Source organism: Choloepus didactylus, chromosome 1, assembly GCF_015220235.1.
Source record: "Choloepus didactylus isolate mChoDid1 chromosome 1, mChoDid1.pri, whole genome shotgun sequence".
NCBI classification, from domain to species: domain Eukaryota; kingdom Metazoa; phylum Chordata; class Mammalia; order Pilosa; family Megalonychidae; genus Choloepus; species Choloepus didactylus.
The window spans coordinates 108,218,961-108,232,574 of NC_051307.1; the positions used below are offsets into that span (position 1 = coordinate 108,218,961).

The window sequence follows — 13,614 nt, forward strand, 5'->3', positions numbered from 1 at the left end:
AGCTTGGAATGCCCTTTCCACCCTGCCTTCTTGGTGAACTCAGTCTTCAAATGTCATCTCCTCCGAGAAGCCTTTCCTGAATCTCTCAACACCATCCCCCCAGGTAGATATGCTATCCCTATCCCTACCTCTTTCCTATAGTGAAAAGAAGATCTTTCATCCAATGTCAGCACATGTCCACTTCCTCACTTAAAAGGGCATCTTGAAACTGAGAACTGTATTTATTCATCATTGTCTTCATCATCATTATCATCAAAGCCGAGTGCCTGCCTATACATACCACATAATGAGTAGGTGCTTCACTTACATTAACTCATTAGTCCTCATGACGACCCTTAAAGGTATTTCTGATCTACACACCAGGAAATGGGGAGTCAGAAAGGCTGGGTGGCATGCCCAAGTTCCCACAAGCTAAAAATTGGAGGAGCTGGGATTAAAACCCAAATCTGCTTGATTCCAGATCTTGTGCTCCATACTTTTCTATGAGGAAAAAAAAAGTCCTGACAGAGTAGGTGTGAAGCATCAGCTAGAATGGATCAGAAGATGGGGGCAGAGCCAGAGAGCCCACCTTCTTGGTGCCATAGAGGGTCTCCAGCAGCTTCTCTTGTGCAGACTCAAAGCGCCCGTCCAGGCTCAAGGTTGTCTTCTGCACCAGGTTCCAGATCAGATAATTGTTCAGGACACTGGCATTCAGACCAGAACATAAGGAAGGGGCAGCTGTGGCTTCATTTCCACCCCCAAAGCAGCCCTAGGAATGTGCAGGCAGAAGAAGTCGCGAAAGGCAAGTGTGGGTGCTGTCACAGAATCCCTTTCTCTCACCCTGAGACCACACATCTGCCTGCAGAAGTCAGGTTGCAGCAAGATGTGGGAAGAGAGATCACAGGAGGCACCCTAAAGCCCCAGCCTGGGGGAGAATAGGCTGCAGACATTCTGTTTTAATGTTTGGAAGGCCCAGCAGCAGTCAATTACTGCTCTGTGTCTGACTGTGCCAGTCCTATATGCTCTCTCCCTGCCCGAGACCCCCACAGAGCCCTGAGAGACACACCTTGGCTCCGTGTGGTTGATGAGCTCTGACACCTGCTGCAAATAATCTGTCCCATACACCACCACAGGCTCAGAGTCACTCAGCTCCAGTGGTGACAGCAAGAAAGACAGGAATTCAAGCCAGTCGATGGATGGTGCCAGGGCCTGGGAGCAAAAGAATCTCAAGCCTCCCTGCCTGCTCCCTCCCCCAATGACAGGCTGTAGCCTTCGAGCCCTTCCCATTGCCATAGCAACAGCTACTTGCTGCTTGTGACCCCTTCCTGCAACAAACCCTTTCCCAGGCCTGAGCGCCCCTCCATCTGCAAACCCTGCCACTCAAGGAAAACAATCCGTGTGTGATATTCAGAGGGGGCACAGATATTCAAATATTTTCACAACAATTGATAAAACACCATGCCCATGACCTCCCCAGAGTTCCTGCATACCTGGCCCTCTCCCCTGGCCTCCCCCAACTTCTCCATAATCCAGCAACCAAAGGATTGATTCCCGGCACAGTAAGGGTCCTCCGGGAACCCACTTCAGTATCTATTCTGATTGTTCCATGGACAGCTTGTACAAGTTGTTAAAGATTTTTAATGTCACCCCTCCCTGTATTCTCAGACAACAGGAAAGGGAGAATCCAATGAGAGGTGGCCTAAAATGGACACCACTTTTCTTCCAGAAAAGCAAAGGTGCAGCTGGGAAGCTCAGAAAAGCAAGGAAACAAAGAAGGGACTGGCTGCCACAGGAAGATGGCATGGAGGCCAGGGGCTGGCTCCAGCCAGCTCTCTCTAGCCTGCCCCACCTGCAGCTCAGCGATGTTCATCTTGTGATAGATCTTCTCCTCATCACGGCGCTGGTCCTGGGGCACAGTGATGTTGGCCAGCTGTACCTCCAGCTCCAGCACCTGCTGCATCTGCTTCCGTGTGGAGACTGGCCGTCCACCCAGCAGCATCCCCAGCTTCTCCATGTAGTCCAGGTAGGCAGTGAGCACCTGTCAAGGCCCAGAGAAGCCCTCAGAACCTAGCAACAAGTTCTGTCCTAAGCCAAAAGGACCTGTTCTGGCCACCACCACTGCCCACCGTCTCTGTTGCTGACCTTCCTCACAGAAGCTTTATTGGACCACCCTGTTTCGTTTATTGTCATGGTACTTATCACTGCCTGCTATTATCTTATCTGTGCACTTGTTATCACTTATTTCCTCAAGGAGAAGGTAAGTTTCAGGAGACTTTGCTCCTTGTCTAGCTTATCCACTACTGTATCTCTAGGTCTAGAACAGTGCCTAGCACAGGACAGGTGCTCTGTTAAATATTTGTCAAGTGGATGGACCTGCTTCCCACACTGCTCTGCCTTCTCATTTCCTACAGGGCTTCTGGTTTGCCGCAACCATCAGTGACTGTGAGCCGAGTGGACCCCATGGGAGTTTGGTCCACAGTAGCTCCAATTCCCTTCCACCTTCCATCTTGCCAGGCTTCAAACTGCTTCCTCTACTCCCCCATGGTCACCAAGGGTGAAAAAAGCACAGAGAAGAAATATTCAATGACCACCTATGCATACATGTATCTGACTCTCTGCTAGAGGCTTTACATGTAATATATTTTTTCTCCCTCACAACTCCCTAAAGTAGATGTTATTAGTCCCGTTTTATAGATCAGGAAACCACCTTGGGGAGGTAACATGACTTAACTCATATGACAAACTAGCAGGTAGCAGGATCCTAATGTCAACCAAACCTGAGGACTCCAGGATCCCAGCCCAGCACTACCCGGGCCCAGTACAAATGCCTGTTGTCTCCCCCGCTGCTGGCAGTTGAGCTTCATGAGGGCAGGGGCCGTATTTGCTTTGTTCACCACCATCGTCTCAGGCTCGAGGATGAGCACGAGCATGAGCATGGTGTCCAGCACATAGTGCTCAGTAAACATTTATTGAATGGAGGGATGAAACTTGCAAACAGACCCTCTGCACTGCTCAGCACTGACTCCCTGTGGCCTTCCTCCCAGGGACCAGTCCACACTCCTGCCCTGAAGCCCCATCCTGGGCTCCCTAAACTGCCAAAGGCCAACTCCTCTTCTACTTTATTACATCCCTTAATACCCATTCTTTGTACATCAGTATTTCTCCTCTTTCCTACCTCTCCTCTTCCTCACTGCTCATTTTAGCGGAGGAGGTTTGAATATCCTTCTCAGTCATCCCAACTCCCATAGTGTGGGGAGTTTAGCTCAGCCATGACTTTGCCCCTGCCCCCTGCCCACATTACTCCTTTCTCTCCTCATCTCCTTACTCTCAGCTTAAGACTTCGTGAGACTTACCCTCAGCTTGAGACCTCCCTGAACACTGCTTTACTCCTAAGTTTTCATCTTATCTTTAAATTTGAGAGAAAAGTTGACCCTACCCTGTCCCTTCCTGACCACCTGCTCCTTAACCTTTTGTGCTGCAGCTTCCCCCAGATCAGGGCACAGCAAGCTTCTTGCCTGGGCAAGCAGTAACTCACTGAATGTCAAATCCAAGGCTGTCTTCTTGTCCTCTCCGAAGTTTTTGATGATGTGGTTCCTGTCTGCTTTCTCAAAATTCTTTTCTCCCCTGACTCAGTGATGTGATTTTTTTTTAAAACATAAAACCATGATTCTGTTTGTACCACTCTCCCATTTTTGAGTTTTCCTTTCCATTTCTTTTAGGAGAGATCCCAAATCCTAAATTTGACCCACAGTGTCCTGCATAATGTGAATCTACATACCTGTCCAGAACGACATGTCCCTCCCCTCCTGCTCCCCTCTCTGGTCCGCCAATGTGCCATTCTCCTTTCCACCTCTGAGCATGTGCATGAGTTGTTCCTTTTGCCTAGAACCATCGCTGAAGCCTACCCTCACCCTCAATCTAGGCTGGTTCCATGTTATACTCATTGTCAGAACCTCATACTTATCCTCTATAATAGTCCAAACAACTGTAAACAGGATAATTGTGTAAGTAGTTGTTTCACATCTTCTCCCCCACTTAGAGGTCAGCGACAATGTCTTGCTCACCACTGTGCCAAGTAATGTTCAGTAAACATTTGTGAATGAATGAAAGAAGGACAAATGACTTTCCTGGTTGTTCCACTCTATAGCAGTCTCCTTCTCCCATTGGCTCTCTTTCTCCCACTGCCCTTAAAATACAAGGGTCTTTGGCATCATGTGATCAAGAACATTTTCTTGACCAAAAGGGGGATGTGAAATGAAACAAAATAAAGTTTCAGCGGCTGAGAGATTTCAAATGGAGTCAAGAAGTCACTCTGGTGGACATTCTTACACACTATATAGATAACACTTTTTTTATTTTAATGTATTGAAATAGCTAGAAGTAAATACCTGAAACTATCAAACTCCAACCCAGTAGCCTTGACTCTTGAAGACGATTGTATAACAATGTAGCTTACAAGGGGAGACAGTGTGATTGTGAAAACCTTGTGGATCACACTCCCTTTATCCAGTGTATGGATGGATGAATAGAAAAATGGGGACAAAAACTAAAAGAAAAATAGGGGGAAATGGGGGGATGATGGGTGTTCTTTTTTACTTTTATTTTTTATTCTTATTCTGATTCTTTCTGGTGTAAGGAAAATGTTCAAAAGTAGATTGGCATTGATTGTTTACTTAGGATGGAATGTATGGTGTGTGAACAAAACTGTCTTTAAAAAAAATGGGTTGATGAAGAAACCTTGAGGGCACTATATTGAGTGAAATAAGTCAGACACATGAGGACAAACATTGCAGGGTCTCACTGATATGAACTAATTATAACATGTAAACTAATAGACATGAAATATAAGTTACCAGGATATAGAATGAGGTTAAAGAATGGGGCGCAGTTGCTTATTATGAGTAGTATCTTCAACTAGGTTGAACTTAAATGTTTGGAAATGGACAGAGGTGACAGTAACACGTTGTGAGAATAACTAACAGTGCTGAATGGTGTGTGAATGTGGTGGAAAGGGGAAGCTTAGAGTCATGTATGTCACCAGAAGGAATGTTGCAGGTTAAAAGATGGGAATGTATAAAACAGTGAATCTTATGGTGGGCAATGTCCATGATTAACTGTACAAATATTAGAAATCTCTTTCATGAACTAGAACAAATGTATGACACTGTAACCAGAAATTAGTAATAGAGGGGCATATATGAAAAAATATACCTATTGCAAACTATATACTAGAGTTAGTAATATTTGTCAGTAACAAATATACTATACCAGTATTATTGGTCAGTAATGGAGGGGGGGTGGTTTGGGGCATGGGAGGATTTGCGTTTCCTTTTTTTTGTCTTTATTTCTTTTCTGGAGTAATGAAAATGTTCTAAAAATTGGAAAAAAAAAAGTAACATCAGAGAAAAGACATAATTTGGAAGATCAGATTTTTAACTTGTTAAAACATACATATCTGTCATTGTATTATGTAAACATAAACAATAAATATTCTTTTAGATAAAAAAAAGTAGATTGGGGTGATGGATGCATAACTGTATGATGGTACTGTGAACAGTTGATTGTATACCATGGATGACTGTATGGTATGTGAATAAATCAATAAAACCAAATTTAATTTAAAAAATACAAGGGTCTCCCTCTTTCCTTTCTCTATTCTTTCCCTTGGCTCAAACTCTCTTAAACTCTTGTTCCTGGCTCTCTTTAGAACTCTACACATTTTGAAAGTTGCCTATCGGCCTCTTCATATATATGGCACCCACATTCCTCAAACTCACACGTATAAAATGAGGGGTTCCCACTCCGAGTGTCTGTCACATGCAGGAGCATTAGCTTGCACCCCTCCCAAACACCATAGGAGGTAGATGCCATGAACCCCATTTTATGGATGAAGGAAATTCAACCTCAGAGAGATTTATAAACTCACACCAAGCAGCAGAGCTGGACTGAAATCCAGGTCTGACTCCAAAGCCATCCCTTTTTCTGTGACAATACACTGTCTTCTCTTTGTCCACCTGCCCTCAAGCACTCCTGATTCTCTAAGAATCCCTCATTCCACCATCACTCAGGCTTAGAGCCTCAAACACCTTTGCCTCTTTCCTTCTTTTCCTCCTCTCTTCTAACATTCTGCCACCAACAACTTGTGATTCTGCCTTGGTTATGTCTCTTGCATCCTCCCCTTCCTAATATTCTCTCTGCCACTTCCCCCATTTGAGCCCTGTGGTGGTTTGGAGCTATGTACCCCAGAAAAACATGTTCTTAAGCTTAATCCATTCCAGTGGCTGTGAACTAAACTAGAGGAAGGGGTAGCAACAGACAAGATGGAATTTAACAAAGGATTATGAATACCGAATCTCTATGCAATTTTCTTCTTCTTAGTTGCTAGGGTATTAGAATAGCTAGAAGGAAAGAACTGAAATGCTGGAATAGTAACCCAAAGCATCCTTTGAAATTTGTTCTGTAGCTACTTGTTAAATTGTAATTTGAAAGTTATCACCTTTTTGTATATATGCTATGTTTCATAATAAGGAAATAACTGAAATTATGGTACTGTAACTCATAATATTTTTGGAAATTTCCTCTATAATTAACTGTTAAAGCATACTTTGAGAGATATTACCTTTTTGTATATATGTTATATTTCACAATAAGGAAATAACTGAGACTGTGGAACTGTAACTCATAACATTATTTGAAATTTGTTTTCTGACTACTTGTTAAATTGCACTTGGAAAGTTATCAGTTTTATGTATATCTGTTACATTCTACAATAAAAATATGATAAAAAAAATCATGAGCCAATAAATTCCCATCGTATTAGCCAAACCATTGCTTAGACTACTGCAGAGACTCAACTCATCTCCAGGCTCCGTCTCTCACATATCCCAGGCAACCAGCTCATTGGGTCACTACCTTCCTGCTCAAGAGCATGCAATGTCTCCCTGAGGCTTATAGAATAAACCCTTTAGTATGGCATTCAAAGCCCCCTCCATAAATAGTCCTCACCCACCTTCCCAGCCTCTTGTCTGCATGGAGCTCTACATTTTGCCAAACTGAACCCCTTCCCATAGCACAAACACACCTTAGCCTTTCCCTCCTATACATTTTTGTTTAAACTGTTCAATTTATCCAGCATGCTCTCATCTGCTTCTACATATTCTACCACGGCCCAGCTTAACTGCAACCTTTTCAGGAAACCTTCTCTGGTTTTCTCAGTCTCTCTTCTTCTAAGCCCTAGACACCCTCTTTTGAGCCTTGTCCTGAGCTATCTGGGTCCTTGAACCCACCTACAGTGAAAGCTTCCTGTGACAAGGGATCTGAAACTCACATCTCAGAATCCCCCCACTGCACCTGACACACAGTAGGTGCCCAAAAATGTTTTCTGGATATAGTTAGGAATGAAGGAAGCAAGGGATGGAAGGCAGGCTGGCAGGCAGGCAGGCAGGAAGGAAAGAAGGAAGGAAGGGAGGGAGGGAGGAACGTGGAGAGGGAAGAGGGAGCAGGGGAGGGCCGGAGGACATAATTGGCTCACTAGACAAAGGGATACACGCTCACCTTCCCTCATCTGACCCTGGGCAAAGGGAAAAGTAAACAGGGATCAGCCCAGCTCAGCTGATTGGGAGTGGGGAGGGCTCTGGAGACACTCCTTACTTTCTCATTGGCAGTCTTGTTTAGGTAGTAATCTCGAGAGGGCAGAAAGAGCCCAGACTGATCCACCTGCAATAAATAGGAAGGAAAGGGGGTAAGACATCCCCCTCCCCCATCCTGAACCTGGACTCTTATACAAGGTTCCCCAGCCCAGCCCACCTGACACAAGGGAGAGAAATCTGGACTCACCAAAGGGCCCATAGGTCCCGCCCTGCCCGTCCCCAGCCCAGCACCTGGATAACATTGCTGTTAGAGCTCTTCGAGTCTGCACTGATGTAGACGGTAAAGAAGGGGGTGGCCCTGTAGGTGCCAGCCACTGCCTTCAGCACCTCCATAAAGTTGTCCTGGTCCCAGGGCCCCGTAATGTTCCAACCACCAATCTGAGGCGAGATCATCAGTGGAACCCACTGGCACAGAGGATCCCAATTTCCTTGGGCTGCATCCTCTGCCGTGGCCCCTTCTCGCTCCCCCCAGCCACAGCCCACCCAGCAGCCTACCTTGTCAATAAGGTCTCGCAGCGGCTGGGCTCCCAGCTCCTCAATGCGCTCCACACGCAGGCAAGACAGGTAGAAGCGCTGCGTCTTCCGCTCAGCTTCACTGCTGGAATTGAAGGTAGTGTTTTCTGTGGGGAAGAACACAGCATCCAGGTGGCTAGGAGGTTAACTGCTGAGGAGGAATCCCTGGCCCACAGTCCCTCTCCTTGCCTTCTCAATGAGCAGTTCTCTTAACAGACTCAGGAAGACTGTCTGAACCAGTGTATTGTGGCTTCCTCCCCTCTGTCCATGGAGAGCCTCAAAGGTATCTAAGCACTACAAACTCTCTGGTGCCTATCATACCCCAATAATGCAGACAGGATCTTCTCCATTAGACTCAGAGGTGCCTGACTCCCCTGAACCCAGCTCCACTTCTCAGGAGTCCCCTGCTCTCTGCATCCTCTACTTTGGGGATGTTCTCAGAGTCATCTACTTTTTCATTCATCCATGGACATTAGTGAGTACTACTAAGTGCCAGGCCCTGGGCTGGGCACGAGGCATGTTCTTGGCACAATTCCTCCCTGACAGGGCCACTCACCAAGAAGGTGCTTCAGGATAGCCTGGTTCTGGTCCCAGAGGCTGTTGAAGGTGTTCCAGCGAGAACGCCCATCAGGCAGGGGGTTCCTCCGAATCCAGCCTCCGCAGGAGAACTGGTAAAAGTCCTCACAGGGACTCACCCCACGGTCCAGGGACTCCAGGATTTTTCCAGTCACTCGAATGCAGGCCTCTGTGAGGCAGGTGCTGTGGGATGGGTCTGTGGCAGGGGACATGGCCGGGGGTGTAGGGGACTGTCAATCAATCTGGGACAGGCAAACGCTTTGGGAGGGGCCATGACAGCAGAAAGGTTATGAGGAGAAAGAAAAGCCAAGGGTGGGAGGCTATGGGGAAGACTGACCCCTGATCCGAGAAAATCTTAAAGGTCCTTCAGGCTCTAGAGCCCCCACAGCTAGGAGGGCAGGTGACAGGTGTGGGCCCACCTACCTCTGTGGTACTGAACTCCCAGGGCCACAAGGCAGCCCAGAAGCAGTACAGCCAGTAGTAGAGAGACACCTGCCAAGACTAGCTCCAGCTGCGTGTGTGAGCCTAAGAGGCATCTAGTCCTCTTCTGGAATCCCACCTAGGTTACACAGGGTGACAGAAAGAGAGGGAGAAAGAGAAAGGGAGCTGCAGGGCTGGGGCCCAAGATCACAGGTGTCCTCCCAGAGGATGAAGCCATGGCAGAGCAGTTTCCAGGGCCATGTAAGCAAAGATGTTAATGGGGTTAACTTTGGGCAAAGGGGCAATGAGGCAGGCCTGGTTGAGCCCTGAGGCTACTAATGCAACGTCACAGCATAGAGGTGGGGGCAGGTGACTCTCAGAACAGTCTGGAGCCCTGGGTGTGATCGGAGTCCTGTCAGAGGAAAGGGGGGGGGGGTGTCTGGTGAGAAAGGGGGAATCCCCTTGCCCACCTCCTCGGCGTCCAGGGAGGCCCTACTTTCTACGGGGGTCTCGGGAGCATCTTCATCACGAAGCGTGGCCCGTTTGTACTCCACCATCTGCCAGACAGTCGGGACGCCAACCGAGGTCAGGCGGAGAGGGCTCACGGCCCTGCCCCAGTGCCCCTCGCCCGGCCGGGCCCCCTTCCGCGCTGCAGCGAAGGCCCCTTCCCACCTGCCGGGTTCTTTGGCCTGGGGTCCTGGCCGACTGCCTCACCCCACACCGCACTCAAGTACGCAGCACCAGCTCTGCAAGCCGGAGCCCCCGCCCGACGCAGCGCGCTCTCTCGAGGTCACCCCCGTCTGCCTCAGCCCCCAATTCCACCCGGGACCTCGCCCGTGGGGCCCGGGGGCCCCACTCACGCCGCCGCCGCCGCCGCCGCCGCCGCCCAGCTCTTGCAGCGCGACGTTCATGGTGGAGTCGGGGCGGGCGGCGCCCTAGGGCTCCCAGCGGCTGGCCCTGGCCCAGGACGCGGCCCCGGCCCCAGCCCCGGCCCCGCAGCGGCCCGCCATCTCAGTTGCTGCCGCAGCCCCTCACTGGGCCGCCGCAGCCCCCGCCTGCCCGAGTCCCCCCTCCCCCCGCGGCGCCGCGCCCGGGGGTGGGGTGGGGGAGGGGAGGAGCGCGCCCGCGGCTCCCCGCCACCTGCCCTGCGCCCAGACCTCGGCTCTAGGCGCCCGCGACCCGCCCTGCAGAGCTGCGCCGGAACCCGCCGCCACGGAGCGAGGTGCCCTCCAGAAACGCCGGCGGCCTCTTCTGCTCTTCACGGCCAGCACCCGCCCCCCACCCCATCCCAGCAGCATCTTCTTGCGAGACATCCATAATTTACGTTCCTTGACCAGGACTAAGTTCCTTGGCTCAGTTCCCCAATTGCAGGCTTAAACCCTTTGAGAAATTATGCCCTCACGAGGGACAACTTCCCCCAGCAATCCACACACACCCTTCTTAACCATAGGGCACAACACATAAGCAGTGCATCCACATAGAAGGCGTCCTCGGGATATCCACACAGAGAGCACATAAACCCAACGTACACAGGCAGGCACGCACCCCAACACGCAATGCACACACACACACACACACACACACACACAAGACATTCACAGAATATGCACACTGCATACTCATACACAGTTTATACATACACAACACACCCAGAGCTAACACATCAAGTACACAATTGTGTACTCCACAACACACACACACAAAGTGCACAGGCCACATAAACAACACACACACACACAGCCCACACTCTGACTCCACTTTTGCATGTTGCTTCAAGACCGCCACTTTTACTCTCCAAGATAATTGTTGTCATCAGATCATCTCACAAAGGGAGGGTTACAGATGGTGACAAATTGGCAGGGAAAAAAACAGCCATGCACAGATATTTAAAGAAAAGACATGCTAACACTTCTAACTTGGAGAAAGCAAATCATTTTACTTGGGAGGTTTACAAGGGGGAAAAAAAGCAGCCAGCAATATTTAACTGAAAGGCAATAGTGTGTGGCACCCATGCATCTGTCTTCCATATTGTCACTCCTTAATCAAGCCTGGTGTTGCATTCTGCTGCATAGAAGAGTGCCTCATTCTCCCCAGTCCCCCAGCCACCCACCCTGACCCTCGACTGAGTGCAAGAATTTGACCTGAAAAGGCTTGGAGTGCTAGCAAATCTATAATCCAATCCTTGACTCCCACCTCAGTTCTTGGCCATCTTGCTGCTAGTGGTTCTAACATGGGATCCTCTGGTCACTGAGGAAGGGTAAGTGGTGAATGTATCAAGCTGCAAAATGTCCAGATTCAGATTCCTCATCTGTAAAGTGGAAATATCTACTTCAAAGGATTGCTGTGAGGATGAAATGAAAGAGTACTTGTAAAGTGCTTAGGATAGTGACTGGTATGTAGTGGGCACACACTGTGTTAGTTGCTTTTATTATTATTGTTATTATTATTCAAAACCTATAGGTACAATTGAGAAGTGTAAGGCTGGAGGAAGCCTATTCTATTTCCCAAATGGCAGAGTAGGCAGATGGGTTCCAGGTTAGTCAGGGGTTCTCTGAGCAAGGAGCTTTCATATCCAGGTGTGCAAGGCCTTGGGAAATCTACTTGTAACAAGTCTCTGGAGTTGTTCAAGTTCCCTGTGGTGACACTGCAGCATCACAGCACTCACCTTGTCCCCAGCCCCCCTCAGGACCAGATGAAGGTAAAACACAGCAGCAGGGTTGGTCCCACCCGGAGACAAGTCCCACTATGACAGTGTAATCAAAGCTACTGAATAAGGACCACCTGGCAATAGACTCATTAGAACTAGCCTGATGGCCACTGCAATACCATACTGCAAATAGCAAGCTCTTAAACAGCACATCATAGCTAGCTACTGCTATGGGAGCTTTAAGTACTCATTTACTTTCGGTACACTATTATGAAATCATTTTACAGATGAGGAAACTGAGGCAAAGAGTCACACAGCTAGTAAGTGGCAGAGCTGGGATTCTAACCTAGGCAGTCTGGCTCCTTTCTGGAGAGCAGTTTGGCAATATGAATCAAAAAGAGGCTATGTTTCCTCCTAACATTAGTTACCAGTCTTCTGCCACATCTTCTTGGGAAGGGCAAGGGAAAACACATCAATTTTTACACTGACAGACCTGGTCTCAAATATGGGCTCCAATTCTTTATCAGCTGTATTGCTCTTTATCAAGTTGCTTAAAACTTCTGACCCTTAAATTTCTTCATCTGTAAAATGGGAACAATAATTCCTATCTCAGAGAGTTGCTATGAGAAGTAAATGCAACCAGGTAGTAAAGAGTCCTTTGGTACCTATTTTTACAGTGTTCTCAGTTTCACTAGACTTAGGGTAAATGGACATTTCCTTTTGTGCCTCTTTCATTACCAAAACAATTTACTGGATACGTAACTATTCCTGACCACACATTAAATAACCTAGATATGAGGCTTGAAGATTGCTCCATTCTATAATTCTATTCTCTTTCCTGTGTTTATTACCTTTGACTGTTTTTCTCTCATTCTCTTGGTTTTTTTTCCTCTCTCTTTTCTGCTCTTCCTTTCCTACAGGAGTAATCTTTTGTTGGTCCTCTTTTCCAGAAATTGATTGTGAATTGAGAGAGAATAGAGAGATTGGATAATGGTTTACTTGTGAAATTTACAAGCACAATGTAGTAATGAAGACAACAAGAAAGAGCAATACCCATTGTTGACAAATGTGGGGTAAACAGGCCCTCTTATATTGCTGATGGCTTGTAAATTGATACAACCTTTTTGGCAATATGAAACAAAAAGTATAAAGTGTGCACACTCTTTGACCCAGAAGTCTACTTCTAGGAAATTTTTCCAGGAAATAATCATTATCCATAGGAGATTTATGTCAATTAGTTAAAAAAAAAAAAATCATGCCCACCATAATTGCTAATATAGTTTAGGAATCAGTCATCTCCCAATAATGAAAACTTGCCTTACCCTGGGACTGAAAAGAGAATAGAAAATGAGATACTGCTTTAAACCTGTGCAAATGCCACATTAAAAACTAAACCTCTGAAAATCATGAGTTCCTTGAGGACAAGCTCTGTGGTCTATCTAAGCTGTTGTTCCATTGTGCCTAAACTAGTGCCAGGCACATGGTATTTACATAGGATTTACTAAAATAAAATAGATAAATTTGATGTTGATAAGGAGATTTCTTGGCCTTCAAAGTCACATTAGAAGTTTTCTTTTTTTGAACAACAAAATGTCATGTGCTAAAATAGCAATCTAACTTCTTAGCTATTGTTCTAAATTCTATTTGTAATATATAGAGTTATATATATATGGTTATGTGTAGTTTACTTGCATACATACTGGGGTATATCTTATCATCTGTGCCAGTTTGAATGTATTATGTCCCCCAAACGCCATTATCTTTGATGTAATCTTGTGTGGGCAGACCTATCAGTGTTAATTAGATTGTAATTCTTTGAGTGTTTCCATG

At 47.1% G+C, this 13,614-nt stretch overlaps 1 protein-coding gene across 5 annotated transcripts in view; it reads right to left on the minus strand.

Moving 5' to 3' along the window:
* LOC119536538 (endothelin-converting enzyme 2) overlaps positions 1 to 13,614 on the minus strand; it is a 31,627-nt gene that overhangs the window by 5,568 nt on the left and 12,445 nt on the right. Inside the window, exons 1-10 of one of the 5 annotated variants that reach the window (XM_037839403.1) lie at positions 9,998 to 10,106; positions 9,608 to 9,694; positions 9,141 to 9,276; positions 8,698 to 8,913; positions 8,124 to 8,248; positions 7,860 to 8,006; positions 7,630 to 7,695; positions 1,829 to 2,017; positions 1,046 to 1,188; positions 569 to 683 (exon numbers count right to left, since the gene is read on the minus strand). In XM_037839403.1, coding sequence (XP_037695331.1) covers positions 569 to 683; positions 1,046 to 1,188; positions 1,829 to 2,017; positions 7,630 to 7,695; positions 7,860 to 8,006; positions 8,124 to 8,248; positions 8,698 to 8,913; positions 9,141 to 9,276; positions 9,608 to 9,694; positions 9,998 to 10,048 — 1,275 coding nt within the window. In that variant the 5' untranslated portion in view covers positions 10,049 to 10,106. Of the gene's footprint in view, positions 1 to 568; positions 684 to 1,045; positions 1,189 to 1,828; positions 2,018 to 7,629; positions 7,696 to 7,859; positions 8,007 to 8,123; positions 8,249 to 8,697; positions 8,914 to 9,140; positions 9,277 to 9,607; positions 9,695 to 9,997; positions 10,107 to 13,614 lie in introns of those variants that run through there. The other 4 variants (XM_037839393.1, XM_037839428.1, XM_037839411.1 and 1 more) reach the window with 4 other exon arrangements.